General features: G+C 39.1%; 1 protein-coding gene across 6 annotated transcripts in view; it reads right to left on the bottom strand.

Moving 5' to 3' along the window:
- The window catches only part of Cfap20dc (CFAP20 domain containing), a 225524-nt gene that overhangs the window by 197337 nt on the left and 6901 nt on the right, over positions 1-21286 (bottom strand). For 3 of the 6 annotated variants that reach the window (XM_075988577.1, XM_075988574.1, XM_075988573.1), the window contains exons 3-4: positions 20969-21062; positions 12249-12321 (exon numbers count right to left, since the gene is read on the bottom strand). In XM_075988577.1, coding sequence (XP_075844692.1) covers positions 12249-12321; positions 20969-21062 — 167 coding nt within the window. The remainder of the gene's footprint in view (positions 1-12248; positions 12322-20968; positions 21063-21286) is intronic. The other 3 variants (XM_075988575.1, XM_075988576.1, XM_075988579.1) reach the window with 3 other exon arrangements.

The raw sequence follows: 21286 nt of genomic DNA on the forward strand, positions 1-21286 counted from the left end.
GCCTCAGAAGTTTTTTTTTCTATTCAAAAATGGAAAATTAGTTAAGATTTATGTATTACCTATAACTGAAAATTGAGCAGCTAAGTTTTCAAGAAAACTGTATGTTAACATATTACTTTCTAAATATATGGCTTTGTTTGTATATTTATTTGAAAGCACTGTGGCATATCAATACTAGTGTACTGCTTTTAATAATGCTCAGATATTTATTGTCCTATTATAAATCAATAGCACTTGACCTCAGGGGGAAAGGGAATATATATGAAACAGAATAGCTGTTTCTATTTTCTGCTAACAAATGTGACCCACCTCCGACTACACTGAGAATTCATTGCCCTTGTTTTGAAGCGTTTATTGTAATAGCCTTTTAAGTATGAAGTAGATATAAAATGTAAGATTACTAAAGTGTTCCAATAAACAGGGAAAACTGCTCGGTTTTAATTAAAGTAGTCTTTGGGGAGTTCTATTATAGGCTTATAAACAGTTTTCATCTCAGTCACAGTTGGTGCTCAGAAGATTCACTCCAGCCTTAAAGACCACTTTCCAGCCCGTCTTGAGAAAGTTCATTCCTCCTTACCCACATGAAACTTGCCTCATCTGATAGAACTGCCATCCTGTCAGGGAAGTGTGACTAGGAGAAACTTGCCTGATACATGGGAGGGCAAATGAAAGGAGGAATGACAACCCACTCATTAGTTTCCAGAAACAAAGGATTGAGAAGGAAAAGCCACACAAAACCCCGCTCTAATTATTCCCACCTGCTTTCTCACTGTGATCCTTTCTCCTCTTTTCTCCCTATTACGACAACATATAGTACATCAAAACCTTTCACTGTAGCACAATTTAGCCAGTATTGTTAAGAACTTACCATGCATATACAGTTCTTCTTGGTGCTATGGAAAGGAGTGTGATGTCCTTGCCTTCAAAGACATCATGACTACCACTATGGGGGCATCTAAGAAGCAGAAACTTACAACTGCAGGACACAGGGAATACTCCTAGAGGATCAATGGTGTGGTCTGAATGAGAACTATCCTGCAAAGGCTCAAGTTTGAACACATGGTCATCAGTTGGTGCCGTCGTTTGGGGAGGTCAGGTGTATTGCTGGGGCAAGTTTTGAGGTTAAAGGCCTGGCCGCACTTCCTCCTGTTCACTCTGTTTCCTAACTGTCAATCTGGTCTTGTGCTCTACTGCTGTGCCTTTGCTGCCATGGTAGACTGTCTCCCCTCTGAACCATGAGCCAAAGTCAATGATTTTTCTTCTTTTTATCGGGGTCTCAATCAAGCCAATAGAAAAGTAGCTAGTATAATCTACATCTTGCTTTGCCCTTAGAGAATAGATACGCTGTAAAAGGTAAAGGACTAAAACTACGCTGGATGGACACTTGAGCCAACAACATGAAAGCTATAAGGAATTTGGCACCAAGGGGGCTACAGCAAGAAAGGGGAATGTAGCAGGCTGAGGAGTCAGCCCCAGAAAAGTCTATGACGCCCACTGACATCCAAATCTGCAGGGTACTCGGATGGAGCTCAGACTGCACAAGACCGAACATTGTAACTTAAAACTGAGATATCAGTCATCTTAAAAGTAAAGTAGATATCCAGCTAACTTAAACACAGAATTTGTATGCAATCGGAACTGGCAATGCTATTTTCAGTTAACTAGGTTTTACTACCCAACTTTAAATAAGTGGTTGAACTATACCTGTGCATCTTAACCTTTTTGGTTCAGCACTGGTTGCCTGTCTTCATCTAAAACACATAAACATGATCATCTCAAAATGTATGTAAGATTTCATAATGGAAAGTAGATTATTGTTTCTGAAGTAACAGAAATAATATGGACCCATTTAAAAAGCAATACCATATCATTTTAAACATTCTTTCAACTAGATATAAAACTTCATTTATGTGAATTTAACACCAAGTGTGAATATTATAATCTCATCAATTTTGAAACACGTTCTAATTCACTCTTCTCCCCACCACCACCACCTCCAAAGTACACAACAGACTGAAAACAACTAGAGACGTTCAGGGATTCAGAAATGACAACTACAGGAGACTATCCTCTAGTGATCACTATGGATCAGGCTCTGTGTAAAGTCTCTGTGAATAATACACAATCCAACCAACTCTACTTCAATCTATTGCAATATCTGAGCAGTATCTTTTATAAATGGGGCCCAAAACTTCAGTTTCACGATAGCTTCCTCAGGATGCACCATACTCAGACCTTCAATTATTCCATGTTCTGATTGGAACCAGCTATCTGGTTGTGGAGGTATAGAAGTAAGAAGGCCATTTTGAGATAAATGCCATAAAAGTTACATAAGTACTATTCTAAGATGCATTCAACTAAAGATTCTAGTGTATTTCAATCTATACATCATTATGCCTATTATGAGGGGCTGGAGAGATGGATCACTACAGGGTACCGCTCTTGCAGAGGACCCGAATTCAATTCCAAGCACTCATGTCTAATGGCTCCCAACTGCCTGTAACTTCAGTTCTAGAAGACCTGATGTCCCCGGCCTTCAAGGCATCCACACTTATGTGCACACACACACACACACACACACACACACACACACACACACACACATTTATTTTGAAAGATTCACAGTTAATGGAAATTTTCTAAAATCAAGAATTCTAAAGTTATATTTCCCCATAGTAGGAATTTTCTTTGTATGTCATACTTGCCAACTTAATCAGAGCCAAGTGAATCCTATATTGCTTTATGTGCTAATAAAGAACACCTTCACGTTATAATAGTTATATATGAGAATATCCCATTAATGAAAATATTATACATTTTATTAGTAAAACTATATAAATGCAATAACCTTTATTTTGTAGCAGTTTCAAATTCCTTTTATTTGAACAATTAAAATTAGCTATCAGAATAAATATACAATACTGTAGGACAGATTGAAATGCAAGTAAGTGAAGACATGTCTCCTGTTTATAAATAAATAATACACAAATGGAACATGTGTCACGGCACTGAAGAATCATTCTCCTGAAAGTAGACAAAATAAAGAGAGACTTTGGGAGATCCGCTACTCGCTATGTCATCCTAAATTATCCTATGAGGGAAGATAAAGGGCAGCAAAAAGTAGCACAGGACAAAACTCTGATATCACATGTGACATCAGGTCTCCTCTTGTGTCCCCTCAGATCCTATCTGTGGTCTGACACTTGGTTTGGTCACAAGGACTCTGCTGGTACCAAGACTGTAATATGAGCTCTATGGCTACCAGTGGGTAGCCAAACAGTTTCCTCACTGAAGCAGGAAAGTTCACTCTCTCTTTGTCCCTGCTAATCTTTCTTTCTAGTTGAAGAGCCTGAGGTAACAATGATGAAAGCTTCTAAGGAATAACTACTTTGGGTCTCTCTTCAGAGACTAGTGCCATGTAAAGTTCAAAGGCAGCTTAAAGTGTTCCACATGAGTAACTTGAGAATCCAATATCACTGTACTCTCATCTGTGGAGATCTGGAAGTTATAAATCAATACTGACCACATAATTACCTCAATAAATAGATATTAATCTTATCCTTACTGCACAAGATGAGGCTGCCATGCAGAGGATCCAGCACCCGCCAGAACCACATTAATAAATGGCAGTGACTCTCAAGCTCATGAGTGCCCCACCATAGTGCTGGGAAGAAGGGAAGTGTGGCAGACGCCATGATTCTCCTGTCCAAGACGATGCTGGTTAGACTCGTGCTGGTAAGCCACAGTCAAGTGGCGATACATATTAATAGAAATGGGTTAATCAAGATGTGAGAGTTAGCCAGTAAGAGGATACATATAATGGGCCAGGCAGTGTTTAAATGAATACAGTTTCTGTGTAATTATTTCGGGGTAAAGCTATATAGGCCCCTGCCTTAGACCCTGATGACTGGTACAGCAATTATTAACTACCCAGTGCCAAAAAATGTGTACCCTTTTATTATGATTTTATAGAATAAGAATTCTTCCAAATATATACATACGCATATCTTTCTCTTGTAGGTATTTTATTTTCATTTTGAACAAATATCTAGGTTGCAGAAATGGTGCTACAGAAGCAATTTAAAGAAGAAAGCCAAATTAAGACATGAGGAAAGACCTTTTACAAACATGTTTAACAAGGAGAGTATATGGCATCTAATTTATATACCTGTCACATGTGTTTTCTAAAACTTCTACATGAAACCTATTTTAAGGTATGCAAATTCAATACATTGAGAAAGTCAGTATGCAAAGTATCTTAAAGTGCTCTCTTTACTAATGCATGTAACAAAGTATACTGATTATGCAAGTACATTTAATTGGATATAATTAAAATAATGAGATTTAAATACTGATGATTTTAAAAAGAAAAAATAGAAGGTGGGATGAGACATGAGATGCATTCTAAATGACAATGAGACAGGAGTGTGGGTTACTCTAGTCTATAGACTTGTCTACAGGGAGCTGCTGCTGGCCATTTTCTTCCCAGTTTTAGACAGGTAGTTTATAGATGGATTCACTGGGTAACATAAAAGATTTCACAGAAGGAAAAACGGATTTCACTTAATAATATAATACTTTGCGTTTGGATAACATCTCCTTTTACAACTAACTTGGGAGTGAAACAGGGACCATTATGTTCTTCAAAGGAAAGCATCAAAATGACCAAAAAGATAAGAAAGCTCATTTCCCACAATGGCTTGAGTTTCGTTAAGTGGGCACAATCTCAAAAGCTCTCACTAATGTCACTCTGACCCGAAGTTATCAAAACCAGGGATTCTCTCAATCATGGTGGCTTTTAAGAGGCCAAAGAAGATGGCTAGTATATGAAAGAAACAGGCGTGCATCTACAGGCTATGGGTGCTTTTCGGGGTTCAGGGTTTCAAAGATCTGCTGTTTCTGACATGGCTGAGTAGGAATGGCAGGCACAAAGTCGATGGCAGGGAGATCTTACAAGGAGAACTTTCACTAAGTTACCCTGAGGGCACAGCTTTGTCAGAATGTTTCAATTTTCTTCAATACAGAGATGGAAAAGAAAGCTTCCAAGTCTACATGGCCCTAACATTTCTTAGAAAAAACAAAGAAACACTGTCTGCAATTAACTCTGACAGGAAGCAGCTCACATTACAACTTACTGAAGAAGAATGGTAATAGAAAGATAGATGCCATGCCAAAAGCCATGGAACAGGTGTGGGTGAAACAAGAGAACAACTCTGGAACAAACATAAATTCCAGGCAAATTCCAGGTCAAAACCATTAAAATCTATTCTGGTATAATTTCAGCTTCGGACTGTTGCAGTGCAGAATCAAAGCGTGCTGGAGCTGTAAGGGTTACACACACTTTTAGGGATTTCTCTTTAGAAAAAGAATGTTTCCTTCTTACCTTTGTCAGCTAAGGGGCCGATGTATGAAGCCTTGCAGCACTAATGCCCTCAAGACCTTTGGCTTGAGAATCCCAATGCTGCAAGCAGCACACTGGCTGCCATATGAGCTTTCCCAGAATTTTCAACCCACATGTTGGAAACGCACTGACTGAGCTGACTGAAAACAGAATAATAATGTCAATTCACCAGCAGCATAACAGTCCAAGATGCCTCTCAGAACTCATCAAGATAATGACAGAATCAGGATAGAGAAAATAACGAATGCAGCTTGACAGTATCTGCTAAAATCAATGCAATTTTGGTCAAAAATGAAATATAGCAAAATCATTCAGTATGATTGGTGGCATGAAATACAGCAAAAATGGATTTCAATTTCAAGATGCAGCTGAATCCCCCAGGTTCGGGGTGCTCCTCCTTTGTACCAGGTGCCTGCTCCAGGAGCTGAAGCACCTATGACTGCGTCCCCACCGTACAGTTTGGAAAGTAACAAAAAGGAGCAGTTTTAGAAAACCAAGTCAGTTTTAGAAACTCAAGTCAGTTAGGCTCAGTTAAACTGAAACACTTTGGAAGTATAATAACAAAACGTGTAAATCAAATGATGTTTGTTAAAAAATAGGGGAGTCTTACAGTCTAACACCAAAACTGTAGGATGTCATCAGTACTGAAAAGATCAAGAAGGATTCTGCTACTTCCTTCTAAATCTAAGTGTCAGTACTGTGAAAACTCTACTTGCCCCAGATGCTCAATAAAATATGAACCTTGTGATATGGTGTAGCCACCTTAGCTGTAAGCACAAGATTCTGAATAATATAATTCTTTGATGTACAAAAGAAATAGAGGCCTACACAAGAACCAAAGTAAAGAATCAACAAATAGGTTAAGTTCTTGGCTCTCATTTAAAAAGAATACTAAATTTACTAGTTTCAAAGGCATAAAACGCAAAACAACCCAACAAGAAAGCCTTTTCCTTTTGGAACTCCGAGTATACTATTGTGAGATGCCCCTTGAGATGAATAAGGCTTCACACCTTCAGCTTGTGCTAAGATTCAGATGGAGTATTTTCTGTGTGTGTATATACTATCACTAAATGGGAACAGTCAGAAAACTATCTGGACTGCAAATAAGGAGGCATGGGATGGAGATGTGGAGCAAAGGCCCTCACCATGAGCTAAACACCCGAATCCTGGCTTCAGGAGTTAGTAGGACTATAAACACGGGCCAGTCCCTACATCTTTTAAATGTCATCTTAATCAATGACCAAACAGCTAATAGTTATGACCTATCAAGCAGCTTAGGCTTTGTATTTATTAAGCTGAAATAAAGTATCCAGAATGATAATGGAACGCCTAGATATATCATGTTTAATAAGTAGAAATGATTACTACTGATGCTAATTTTCTTGGTGAGCATCTGCGCTGTACCTTACCCCAGAGGAGAGATTAGTCAGTCATACGGTTACCCCAAGTCTCCCAGAGTTCCACCACAGATCTGTCCACTTCCCACCTCACATGCCCACAGGTCTTGCTCTTGTGTCACCACAGCACATATGGAAATTGAGTGAATACAATGTATGAGGGCAGAGATCAGACTCTGCCAGTCGTTACTCCACCATCATCTTGAGCACTCACCCACATTTCAGAACCTGCTATGTGTCAGGTTACCCTGTGGTAAGAGCTGGAACAGCATGCCGAGTCTAGCAGACAAGGTCTTGTCTTCTTAGATATCTCTCTCTCTCTCTCTCTCTCTCTCTCTCTCTCTCTCTCGGCAGTAATTATGCACTTTTAGGGTTTTCATAAAGGAAACGAGCAAGGTGCTAGGCAAGGGCTTAAGAGAAGGATCTCATTCAGTTTGAGGGGAGGATCAAAGCAGCAGCCTGTTGGAAGAAGAGATTCCCAAGAGTAGGAAACATTAGAGAGAGTTGGGGACAGAAACTAATGGTGCACAGGAATCTAAGAAGGGACTTTGCCTGGCTTTTTAAGAGGGGTAAGAGGCACAAGAATGGAAAGACATCAGTACCTGACAGGAAACCCAATCAGAGCAGAGTATGTAGTGGGAGAAAAGAACAAACTGTGACATGCAGAGCCTTATGGGTTTTGGGGCTTATCCTCACATCCTCTGTGGAAACTCCAGTGTGCTCTTTAAGACGTGTGCTCACAGTAAGTGCAGTGCACACTGTTGAGGGAGTGTTGTTGCTTGAAAGAAAATGCCCCTTTGGGAATGGCACTACTGGGGGTGTAGCGCTGTTGGGTGAGGTGTGGAGGTGGACATTGAGCATGTACAATGTGGCCCTCAGGTCACTTCCTGTTGCCCATGGATCAAAACAGAGCACCATGTAGGCCTGCACGCCACCATGAAGACAGTGTACTAACCTTCTGAAACTGTTAGCCAGCCCAAATTCAATGTTTTCTTTTAGAAGAAATGCCGAGGTCATGGTGTCTCTTCATAGGAATAGAAACCCTAACTAAGACAGTGAAGAAGCTGGGAAGTCCAGAGAAAAGCAAGGACAGACAGGACAGCAATGATGGTGTTTTGAAGTAGAAAAAATAGCAGTCACAAATTCAAGGTATTTCAAAGGCCCAAGGGGCAGCAATACTAGATCCTCAAGCTGTGCAGCTGCTGGTTCTAAAACACCCCCAACCTACTTTGTATAACCTGTTCCTGGGCATGATAAATCATCTAGGAAGCATAAAAGGCATGAGAGGAGGCTGAGGAAATGACTGCAAAACTTTTAAACTAGCTGGCAAGACTCCACTCATGAAAACCTCTTGATGTACAGCAAGAACCTTTGAGAACAAAATGCCTTTCCCCACTCTGACAATAGAGATATTGAGAAGCCAGATATGGCTCTGTTAGGTGACCTTCCGGGCTTGCTAGAGAAATGTATTATTTAAAATCGCCTAGGGCTACACTGCTAGGAACAGTACAACACGAAGGGTACTAAAGAAAGGCCTGTCTTTTAATGCAGGGAAAATGTATTAGAGCGAAATCCATACCTATCACTCCATCTTCCTTCTGCGGAAAACACGGTCTCTGTCCTTTCTGCAGGAAACAGAACTACCTGGACTATCAGTAACAGATTCAGTTCATATAAGATAAACTGGCAGAGCGTGTCTCATCCATGTTATTTAATAATTTTTACCTTTGTCCAGAAGAATTTATTTTTCTAGCATTATAAAACCAAAATCATTTAGAAAATCAACTCATTTTCCATGTAGACATGAGAACATGGGAATCAATGATTACAGTGAACCACATTCACAATCTAATCATTAATGCCAAGACCTTTCAAAAATGTTTCCCATAACTAAATGGGCCAAGAGCACAAGCAATACAGAACAAAGAACGGTTGGGTTTACTTAGGTATAGGCTTGTCTCCTGCTAGGAGCAGGTTAAGGATACCTCTTGGCTTCTTAATAATCAAAGCTTTAACTGTCATTAAATTAATTAAGACAGTATATTAATTGAAGAGGACACCAGAAAATGGAAGGATCTCCCTTGCTGTTGGATTGGGAGGATCAACATAGTAAAAATGGCAATCCTACCAAAAGCAATCTATAGATTCAATGCAATCCCCATCAAAATCCCATCAAAATTCTTCACAGATCTGGAGAAGACAATAATCAACTTTATATGGAAAAACAAAAAACCCAGGAGAGCCAAAACAATCTTATACAATAAAGGATCATCTGGAGACATTACTATCCCTGACTTCAATCTCTATTACAGAGCTACAGTATTGAAAACAGCTTGGTATTGGCATAAAAACAGAGAAGTTGACCAATGGAATCGAATAGAAGACCCTGACTTTAACCCAGAAACCTATGAACATCTGATTTTTGATAAAGGAGCTAAAAGTATACAATGGAAAAAAGAAAGCATCTTCAACAAATTGTGCTGGCAAAACTGGATGCCAACCTGTAGAAGAATGAAAATAGATCCATATCTGTCACCATGCACAAAACTCAAGTCCAAATGGATTAAAGACCTTAATATCAGTCCGAACACACTAACCTGATAGAAGAAAAAGTGGGAAGTCCTCTACAACACATGGGCACAGGAGACCACTTCCTACGTATAACCCCAGCAGCACAGACATTAAGGGCCTCATTGAATAAATGGGACCTCCTGAGACTGAGAAGCTTCTGTAAAGCAAAGGACTGTCACTAAGTCAAAAAAACAACCCACTGACTGGGAGAAGATCTTCACCAACCCCGCAACTGACAAAGGTCTGATCTCCAAAATATATAAAGAACTCAAGAAACTAGACAGTAAAAGGCTAATTAACCCAATTAAAAAATGGGGCACTGAGCTGAACAGAGAATTCTCAATGGAAGAAGTTCAAAAGGCCAAAAGACACTTAAGATCATGCTCAACTTCCTTAGCGATCAGGGAAATGCAAATCAAGACAACTTTAAGATACCATCTTACACCTGTCAGAATGGCTAAAATAAAAAACACCAATGATAGCCTTTGCTGGAGAGGCTGTGGAGAAAGGGGTACCCTCATCCATTGCTGGTGGGAATGCAAACTCGTGCAACCACTTTGGAAAGCAGTGTGGCAGTTTCTCAGGAAATTCGGGATCAACTTACCCCTGGACCCAGCAATACCACTCTTGGGAATATACCCAAGAGATGCCCTATCATACAACAAAAGTATATGCTCAACTATGTTCATAGCAGCATTGTTTGTAATAGCCAGAACATGGAAACAACCTAGATGCCCTTCAATGGAAGAATGGATGAAGAAAGTATGGAATATATACATATTAGAGTACTACTCAGCAGTAAAAAACAATGACTTCTTGAATTTTGCATGCAAATGGACTGAAATAGAAAACACTATCCTGAGTGAGGTAAGCCAGACCCAAAAAGAGGAACATGGGATGTACTCACTCATATTTTGTACTCACTCATATTTGATTTCTAGCCATAAATAAAGGACATTGAGCCTATAATTCGTGATACTAGAGAAGTTAAATAAGAAGGTGAACCCAAAGAAAAACATATAGGCACCCTCCTGAATATTAACCTTCATCAGGCGATGAAAAAAGACAGAGACAGAGACAAACATTGGAGTACCGGACTGAAATCTCAAGGTCCAAATCAGGAGCAGATGGAGAGAGAGCACGAGCAAAGAACTCAGGACCGCGAGGGGTGCACCCACACACTGAGACAATGGGGAAGTTCTATCGGGAACTCACCAAGGTCAGCTGGCCCGGGTCTGAAAAATCATGGGATAAAACCGGACTCGCTGAACATAGCAGACAATGAGGACTACTGAGAACTCAAGAACAATGGCAATGGGTTTTTGATCCTACTGCATGTACTAGCTTTGTGGGAGCCTAGGCAGTTTGGATGCTCACCTTACTAGACCTGGATGGAGGTGGGTGGTCCTTGGACTTCCTACAGGTCAGGGAATCCTGATTGCTCTTTGGGCTGACGAGGGAGGGAGACTTGATTGGGGGAGGGGGAGGGAAATGGGAGGCAGTGGTGGGGAGGAGGCAGAAATCTTTAATAAATAAATAAATTTAAAAAAAGACAGTATATTGCCTAGGCTAGAGTGATATGCTCAAGTGTTTGGGCACAAATAAAGCTTAATTTTGTAAAGAAAAAAGAGGGTCTCACAGCCCCAAGCCTAAGGCTAACTAGGAAAACCTTTACTGCTGCTTTGAAGAAGCTCAAAGTGTGGGTCATGGCAAGATCCAGCTAAAAGGGGGAGGAAAATTGGATTTCTATGTAAAGAGCTTTAAAGTTTAAAATGCAATTTGCCTTCTTTTCAATTCAGAACTCATATTCTCCTGTGCTGAAAATGAAGCTTTCACCAGCAGTTTCTGTACCTTCAGAATGCCTTTGGAGTTTTGAAAATGCTTTTTCCTGCAGACACCAGGAAGTGGTCCATAAGAGCATCAAATGATGCTTTGGTGCTCTCTCTCTAAGAACTGTTTTAAAGATGGAAGATGATAAAAGAAGATCTTACAAGTTCACAGGGGTTTACGGCTGAATAAAACAAAAGTGCATGGCATTCCATCTATGTTTCATCTGAGAAAACAAGGCTGTAACCTTCTAAGCTAAAATTCAGACTCATTGACAACCTAAAAAAATCACTAATTTCCCAGCTTACGCAGAGAAAAATTAATAAGTCCCATTTACTAAGAATGTGCTCTCTCTCCTTTAGATCACAATGAACGCTGACAAAGCTGGAACACATCTGTCTTTACCACCAAGTCACATTTGTCCAGGATTGAAGACCAATACCTAAGCCTGAACCACGTGCAGCTTTGAATTAAAAACCAAACCAAACAAAAATAACCTTGCAATGGCTTATTTACAATACAGAAATTTAGAAGTGAAATCTTAGAAAATACCCAATTTTGTATGCAATAACAAATTAAATGCTATTTTTATTACTACTAGTATTTCACATAACACTATAAATGTTACTGAATAAAAGTAATTTAACTTTTGCTAAACAATCAGGTAAGGCGACTGAAAATAAACATACAGTACGCTATCTTTACATACACAAAAGGAACCAATATATCAAAACTACAGTAGTGTTAATATGTCTTTTAGTCAATTTTAAACCAACGTAGTTCTGAAAAGAAACAGGAAAAATGTAAAATCATAATCTACAGCACCTTCTGAAACAGATGAAACCTATTTTCTTTCTCCCAGGAAATTCCAGAGTGCAGCAATATCCAAGGAATACTAGTTATTTTAATTACTTCAAGTCAACCTGATAAGTCACTACTGTTTAATGCAAAAGAAAAATTTGCCACTTGCAATTAATGACTGTTAGCACTGCTGCAATTGATCAAATGTCCAACACACATAAAACATTCAGAAGAAGTTCTATATATCTTACAGTAATTCAGTGGAGAAGTCCTGTCCCAGGGGTATGTAAATCTGAAGTACAAGAAACCTCTGGATCAGTCCAACTAGAACAAGAGAGAAAAAACATAAGATGAAACGTTCAGGCCCCTTATATATGCACACAAACAAACAGTCAGCGCCCCTGCAACCCGCAGCCCAGCACTCAAGGAGCAGAAAGACACAGGTCAGCGCGATCCATGATGTATAACCTGATTATAGAGGTGGAGACACTGATGACAGCGGGATCAAACGGCAGCCAATGCTGCATTTTAAAGCTCGTCTGTGGCACTGGTGAAATCTTTATGAAAATCAGAAAAAGGATCTTATTCACTCTTTGATTATGTTTGGTTATGCCATAAGAGACTGTGAGCATGGAACTGCATTACACACACACACACACAGAAAGAGAGAGAGAAAGAGAGAGAGAGAGAGAGAGAGAGAGAGAGAGAGAGAGAGAGAGAGAGAGAGAGAGAACTGAACTATGCATTCCTATCAGGGTGCTCATAAACACATGTGGCAATTATCGTTATTCTCTGACAGGTTTTACAGTCTTACCAAACAATTCAGTAAAGAAGATCAGCTCAAGAAAAGCAACTCTAATTATGACAAATTTCACTGAAGGCTCATTGAAGCAGAGCTTGGGCATGCAATCTTCACAGTGTCCACACTTAGCAGGCTGGAGGAATGTAATTTCATTTACAATCCCTTCGTTAGTATGCTCTTAATTAATTCTCACTAAGAAATGATAGCTTTTATTCCCTATCACTGGTTTCATATGGATAAAATATTGAGGAAAACCAAACCACATGGCACTTTTGATCGCTGTACTCTGCACCTGCTTAAACAAACTGCTTCTCCACATCCAGTCACTTAAGACATTCCCTCTAAAGTTTTGAACTTTGACCTCTCAATTTATGATGCCTTTAACAGATGTGTTAGTAGTATCCCCCCCTCCTGGGGTATTGGGATGGGTGCATTGTAGAACAGTCCAGGCAAGGCATATATAGGAGATTTTGGGTTCAATCCTTGATGAAATAAAAAAAAAAAGCAACAAAAACTCACAATGGTCACACCTCCAAAAATATGCATGTTAGGAACGTTTTTCGGCATTGTGTATGAAATAAAGATGTCATAACTTTGTCTATGACCTTCTCCTATAAATCCAAAAGTACAAACAAACAGAAAAAAGACCTTAAGAAAGAGTCAGAGCTGATGGTGGTTCCCTACAATCCTGCACTTAGAAAGTGGATAGGAAGATCAGGAGTTCAAGGTTTATTCTCAAGTTCAGAGCACACCTAAGCTACGGCTAGAATGCTTCCCTAGTTCCCTAGAGTGCAGAATGCTGGGCTCAATTCCCAGTATACACACACACACACACACACACACACACACACACACACACACACACCCATATACACAGACATAGACTCCAAGAAAAGCAACTGATTTGAGGTGATGATATGTTCTATTTATTCTAGTAATAAACTTAATAAATTTAAATGTTTTAATTGCCCAATAACTTTTGTTTTTTGACTTTCTGGTTTGTGATTTTTATAGTAAGCAGTTTTATAACATTCCTGAGAACTATAAGTCATTTCTATGTTTTATACCAAACTTTTCTATAAATAAACATATTTGGCTAAATATGTTTAGTAATGCTTACGAATGTTTTCATCAAATATACAAAGATAATCTCCTTCAAATTATCAAGCTTATAAATGTGTTCAGGAAGAAATCTAAATTAAGCAAAACAGGAATGGGAGAGGAAAGGCTCTACCCTAGAAAATTCTCTAGGAAAGTGTTCCACCACAGTTACAGAGATCCAGTATGGCAACCAGAGTTCTAACCCACAAAAGCAAAGTGAAATGAGGCCATCTCAGATAAGCCACCATCAGGCAGCCTCTCGTCTCTCGCACTGTTGGTCCACAGTGCCCTCAGCTGTAAATAGCGACTGGAGAACACCAGATAAAGAGAAACCCGTCCTTTAAAAGGCCCCTGATCTATGCTGCAACTATCACTGAATCAGAATTATTTCCTTCAAGCACAAAGAGGTGCATGTAAAAGATCATTTTTAGAAATGAAAGATCTCTTTCCTCAAGCAAACCAAAACCAAAAAGAACTCTGACATTTAACAGTCTCACACACCGAGGCTCTACTTTCCAAAACGGGGGAGGACCTGGCCAAGCTAAGAGTGCTTTACAGCATGTCACAAGCTGATTCTGTAGGGCAGCAACACTGGATAAGCTCCACTGCAGTATGTTTCCCTGGTCTAGGGAACTTACACTGACTCTTCTTATCTGCACTGTATTTAAAGTCACTCCGAGTAATACTGAATATAGGCCTCATTAGTTTAAAAAATGGCCATCAAGTACTTAAATATACAGAAATTTCTTGTTAAGGGAGCAAAGCCCCAATTTCTTTTTCCTTTAAATATTTAAAAATATACTCAACTTGTAAAATACCATTAGTTTTAACCAGTGGTTTTCGAGTTGTTTCATTAGAGCAAAGGACAGACTGCATACCTCATGGACATTTTATCTAGATTTCGTCATCCAGGAAGTGGGATGAGGCCATAGACAATCATTTCTCCTCACTGCCCAGAAAGCTCAGAATGAACTTACTCCAAGACTTCACTCACAGCCTTAACATATCCTTAGTTTCTTTTTCACACTGAAAACTGGGCTAATAATTTCTGTCTGTACCTCCAAGAATTATTTTGATGAATTAGCCTTATCATTTAACAAAGATTATTGATCCATTCTGTGAACAAGACTTGAAGGTTCTTTGTTTGTTTGTTTTTAAGAAAGACCATCATACTCTATGCTCTCTTGGAATGCGCAATATGGTCTTACAAAAGAGAAGGTCAAAGTTCTATGAGAGTATTTAACAACAGGTGCTTGAGGGACAGGAGATGATCAGTAAAGGCAGTCCTGAAGAAATAATGCAGGAGGTGAGCTCAGGGGATAAGCAAGGTTCCACTGGGAGAGCGGTAGAGGTGTAGGAGAGAGGAACAGACTATAGGTGGATTACTCTGTCTTATAATGGATAAAGGATGTCCATGGGGAAGGGCATAACAGCAGAAATGAACCTTAAAATGCTCAGCCAGTTGGTATAAGACACTGAAGAGGGAGAAGAATAGACTGGAAACGCAGTGATATGGAGCCTTGAAGGCCATGTGAAAGACAGGGGCCAATCTAAAATCAGTGCGAAGCCGCTCATTCATGCACTTGTTCAAGGCAGATTAAGTTGATTGTACATCAGGTGAACAGGACAAAAGGAAGAGTTTCTATCAGTGAAATCGCCTTTCTGGAATGGTTGGAAAAACAGTAAAATGATAAACAATTACACACATGTTCAGTGCTGTTCACAGTACAGGAGCAGGGGAGGATACAAGTCAAGGGGCTAAAAAATGGGAACAACATGAAGCACCAGTGTAACTTAAGTACACGCCAGGTGGGCCTCATTCAAAGGGGCATCTTAGCAAAGGCTAGAGAAGAGGAGAGCATGCTGGGTTTCAAATCATCAACAGCCTTGAATGGGTGGAACGCAGGCCCGAGGAAGGTAACAAGAGAGACAGCCAGAGAGTTAACAGGGAACCAGACAGTTATATTCCCAGAGAGAAATTATTTTCACTTTAAGAAACAGGACATTTCTTCAGAAGATAACATGCTTCACTTGTCACTGAAGACTCCAACTCTGGCTGCTAATTTGACAACAGACAACAACTTTGTGTAGGAGGCCCTACACAAAGTAACTGCAGTAACCCCTGCCCGAGAGAGTGGGGTGAGCAGTACTGAAGGGTAAGAAGGGGGCAAACTTCCAATCATTTTCCCAGTACCACTGATGTCTTCTTAATGGACTCAGAATAAAGGACAACAGAAGTTGATTTTAATGAAGAATTTGGGTCTCATTAAAGGCGAGGGGTTGGGGATCCCAAGCAGCCTTAGCTGGGAGCTGTCTTTACATATACTACACTTAGGTGGTTCAGGAAAAAAGACTAGTAAACATTTGATGTGCAAGACTGAAGATAGAAATGGCATTAAAAATCCATGATCCAGAAGCTGATAACCAGGGAGAACATGTAGCTGTGGGGCTAAATATAAAGACCAGGGTCCCTGCAGCATTCAGGTGGCAGCAGAAGAGGAAAAACAAAAAGTATCTGATAACAACCTGATATGCAGTAGGATGAAGAAGGGAGGTTTGAGATCTCCAAAGAGGTTAGTGAAAGAAGTGTATCAAACAGGCACTGGTTCTCTCGGATGCTCCCAGAGGTAAAGATGAGAGCTGAGGAACCCATTGGTACAGGAAGACAGAAGACTTACTCACTCTGATAAGAGCACTTTAATAGAAAGAATGGCCAAGATCAAAAACACAGATGACATATGTTAGAGAGGATGTGGGGTAAAGGGAACACTTCTGCTTTGCTGGTGGGTGTGCAAGCTGGTACAACTCCTTTGGATATCAGTAAGGTGATTTCTCAGAAAATTAGGAAACAATCTACCTCAATACCCAGTAATACCACTTTTGGATATATACTCAAAAGATGCTCAATCGTACCACAAGGACATGTGCTCAACTATGTTCATAGCAGCATTTTTTGTCATAGTCAGAACCTGGAAACAACCTAAATGCCCTCGACTAAAGAATGGATAAGGAAAATATGATACATTTACACAATGGAGCACTACACAGCAGAAAAAATAATGACATCTTGAGATTTTTAGGTAAATGGATGGATCTAGAAACATATTGAATGAGGCAACCCAGACCCAGAAAGACTCACATCACATGTACTTACTCATAAGTGGCTTTTAGACATGAAGCAAAGAAAACCAGTCCACAAATCACAATTCCAGAGAACCTAGACAACAATGAGACCCTAAGAGAGATATACATGGATCTAATCTACATGGGAAGTAGAAAAAGACAAGATCTCCTGAGTAAATTGGGAGCATGGGGACCATGGGAGAGAGTTGAAGGGAAGGGGAGAAGAAAAAAATGTATAGCTCAATAAAATCACTAAAAAAAAAAACTTAAGAAAGAATGGTGAGAGCAAAGACACTTAAGGATTTTAACTAGAGCAAGACATCATTTAAAAAGAATAGCAAGCAGCAATGAGGAGACCTGGGGGGACCACAAAAAGCCATCCTCATCTTTTACTGCAGCTGAACTCGGGTTTTGAGGATGCCGATGGCCGGACACACACTCTTTGATTCAGAGGACGCAGCAGGGAAACCAGTGGCTTTCCATGTGACTCTGGAACAGAAAGTCCCTGCTGGGTATTTATGGATGACAGTGACGCTTCCCACAAGTCCCTGCTGGGTATTTATGGATGACAGTGACGCTTCCCACACGGGCAACTCCATACAACACCATCCAAACTGAAGGGCGCCAGGCATTTATCTAACTGGTGAATGACACACTAAAGTGTCATTACCAAGGGCAGATGGCTACAATTAGAGATTAGAAACAGAATTGTCAAAGTTCCTCCTGTGACAAATTTAATAGAATTATCTGAACATCAACTGAATGTCATCACCAAGTTAGGGGTTACAAAGATGACTGACACCCTGGAGAAGCACACATGCTTCAGCACTAGACGCTGCTGTTATTTACCGAGCAGGCTCACAGGCCTGGGTTCAATTCCTAGCAACATAAATAAAATATGCTAAAAATAGTGTATATTGAGTGCCTTCTATGCACTCGACTGTGGGAAGACGTGATTTCTAATTTTAATTTCCTTTGTAAACTGTACAGATTCCAGGCTTTATGTACCATTTGGGAACTATAAAGAAGTTATTGTTCACTCCTGCTTGATCCAGAAAGCCCCACTCCTCTCTCTCCAAACCCCAACCCCTCAGAGAACCTCCAACAAAGAAAAGACCAAAAAGTTCAGTTCCACATTATTGGCAGTTGTGGCAACTCCTCTCCTGAAGTTGGCAGTAGCCCAAGACCCCACACTAAAGCAGTCTGTTTTTGACCACACCTGGGCACAAACCCAGTGTGTGGTGAACATATCATCACCCCTTACATACAGAGTATATTAGCTCCATGCTATAGTTTGAGCGTGTGACTTCTCTGGCCCAATCTCTGGGGCTGGAGGGCTCAACCAGGAGCTGCTTTGCCCAAATAAATCTGTTCTTTTACTTTTTTCAATTCGCTTGATATGGCTTACTGAGCAAGTGGAGAAACCTATTATCATGTTATAGAAAACCGATTAGTTATGAGGAAATTTACTTCTGGCAGCAAATTAATTAAAAAATATTTTAACAATAATTATTCTCCTTCAAGGTCGATTTCTTATATTAGGTTATAAAGAAACAACAATAAAAACCACAGGGCCATGGGCACGGCTCAGCAGGTAAGTGCATTTGCTTGCCAAGCTGTCCTGAGTTCATTTCCAGAACCCACATGTTGTCTTCTGACCCCCATGCACACTATGGTGCATGCATGCACTCAACAAGAATAAATAAATGTAATAACAAATTAAAAACACAACTGATGTATTTATTTAGGACTCATTGAGTACAATTTAATTCAGAAAGATTATTATTTAGGAGCAGCCAAACATAGATAATTTCATGAGAAAACTTTCTTCGTAAGTACCTAATATAGTCAGAAATAAAAATGAACTATCAAATGTCAAGTTTGCATAAAGTATATATTAACTCTTAAAATAGGAATACATAATGATAATTGAACTTAATTTAGATGTTAATTGAAAGCCACTTCTTCTCTATTCAAGACATGCTTTTTAATTACAGTTTAACCATACCAACCTCACACAGAAGGTCATCTTAAACAAGTAGAAATAAGTACATACTTCGTTATCAAAACATCCAAAGAGCTCATCTGAAAGGCATTAGTGCCAGAGAGACCACACAAACTGTTTCATTTGTTATACTCTTGCCCATGCTAAGGGAAAGCCAGATTAATTTTTAATTGCAGGGCATTGTGTAAGAAACACATTAGAAGATTCTTCTGTTTTTTTTCTAATTAAAAGTCATCATTGTTACATTTAAAGAGGTAATTATAACACATTAAACCCAGTTTCTGAGGAAATTAAGAAAAAAACCAAAAACTCTGAATATAAAAGTAGAGAAGGGGGAGGGGGAGTTTGTAGTTAGTCACTTTGGTGAAGGAGGGATCTTTCTCTGAGGCAAAGGAGAAGGCTGCCAGACCGACTGATTTCATCAACATCATGACATGGGTATAGACGCAGAGGGCAGTAAAAGGCAGCCAGACTGTTGTTACAAGCCAAGCGATAAGGGCAAAAACGACTGGCCAGCTTTTAACAGCCACATCCCTGGAATGTATCTGTTTCACAAAGTCAATATCCTAAACCAAATGAACAGAAGAAAAAAACTACAAATTCAGATATGCTTTCCTGACTTATTTTAGTTCACTTTACTTACAAATACAAATGCATATGAAAATGAAAAACAAAAACAGGAAAACATCCTGCTATCAGTTACATGCCTAACTAGGAACTATGAGGGAGCCATACTTCCCTGTGGCAGCAAGCTAACTTTAAAAATTAATAATAATTATCGATTCTCTTTCAAGGTAGATTTCTTAGTTTATAAAGAAACACTGACAAAACACTTTATATTAACTCATCTTCCATCCCTAATTTTCATGGTCTGACTGATATCTTAAAATTTAAAATGTTAGATAGTGCTTGAAATGGTACATAAAGTCTAGAATCTGTACAGTTTACAAGGGAAATTAAAATTAGAAATCAGGTACCGATAGCAGGTCTTTCCACAGTGCCTGGCACACGGAAGGTACTCAATACACGTTCTTTTTAATACGTTTCATTTATGTTGCTAGGAATTGAACCCAGCCCTGTGAGCCTGCCAGGTAATGCTCTATCTCTTAGCTTTATCTGCAAACCACCCAGAAATATTTTTAGTGAATAAAGACAAAGAAAATTACAAGTAGAGAAAGGAACTGCCTATTTATTTTTACAAAATATCAGAAATCTAGTATTTAACCATAAAACATAGTCAGTGGAAAACCTGATTACATTTATACATTGCCCAAATTAATCACTTTATTGAAAGCTTAATCTGGAGACAGAGCCTTAAATTCTAACCTCATCTCAGTCAACAACAGCTCTTCCTGACCACATCCTTAAGTCACCTTCTAAGGTCCTGTCTGCTTTAAAATATTGCTAATTTTCACACTGGAATCAATTCTGTAGCTGTCTGCTAAATAATATGTCTATATTTATCAGATATTAATGTTCCTAAATGTTTATCAATTATTGTTAATAATAATAATGTCTTGTGTAATTTTTTTTACAATTTTTGTTGTTTAAAAAATGAAGCTCTTATAACTTATAATTCTTAAGTTCATGTCAAAACTTTGCCTTAACCACCCGATTTTCTAATAAAAACCCAATGTTTTTTACTTCTCTGTAAAGAAGCACTGTGTAAAATCCATCATACAGAGTTAGGGCTCAACAAATACTGTTAAAATAAGTGGTTACAAAAATAATCTTCTAGGACTTAAAATAGTTCTAAATTTAAAGAAGATAGAGAGGGAGGATATTTTTCTAAAGTGCATGGCACTTAGATTTCTATATTAAAAATATCAGATGATTTCACACTAGTAGAAGCCACAGAAGTCCTACTAAGATGCTTGCTTCTCAGATATAAGACACAATTCTCCCAAACACTGAAATCCATTATTACAAGTCTTACTTACGGATTTGTTTATTCTCCTTCGGTAACTGAATCCTGTTGGTTTGGCTGCTGCCTTCTAGGATAAACACAAAACTTTTAACTTCTTTATCAAACTCCTGTGGACAAAATGAAAACAACAGTAATTGAAGCATATCTTATTTGTTTTCTTTTATAACACTGGAACTGCAAATTTCCGGGAAAATTTTTTTTCTTTCTTTTTCCTTTTTTCAAAAGACTTAAAAGCAGATCCAAACCCTAATGATGCTTTTATCCCGACACTTGCTGGGAATGGAAAACAAAAACAAAACTAGCCACGTGGCTAGTTTCTTATTATATGAAA

Source organism: Microtus pennsylvanicus, chromosome 10, assembly GCF_037038515.1.
Source record: "Microtus pennsylvanicus isolate mMicPen1 chromosome 10, mMicPen1.hap1, whole genome shotgun sequence".
NCBI classification, from domain to species: domain Eukaryota; kingdom Metazoa; phylum Chordata; class Mammalia; order Rodentia; family Cricetidae; genus Microtus; species Microtus pennsylvanicus.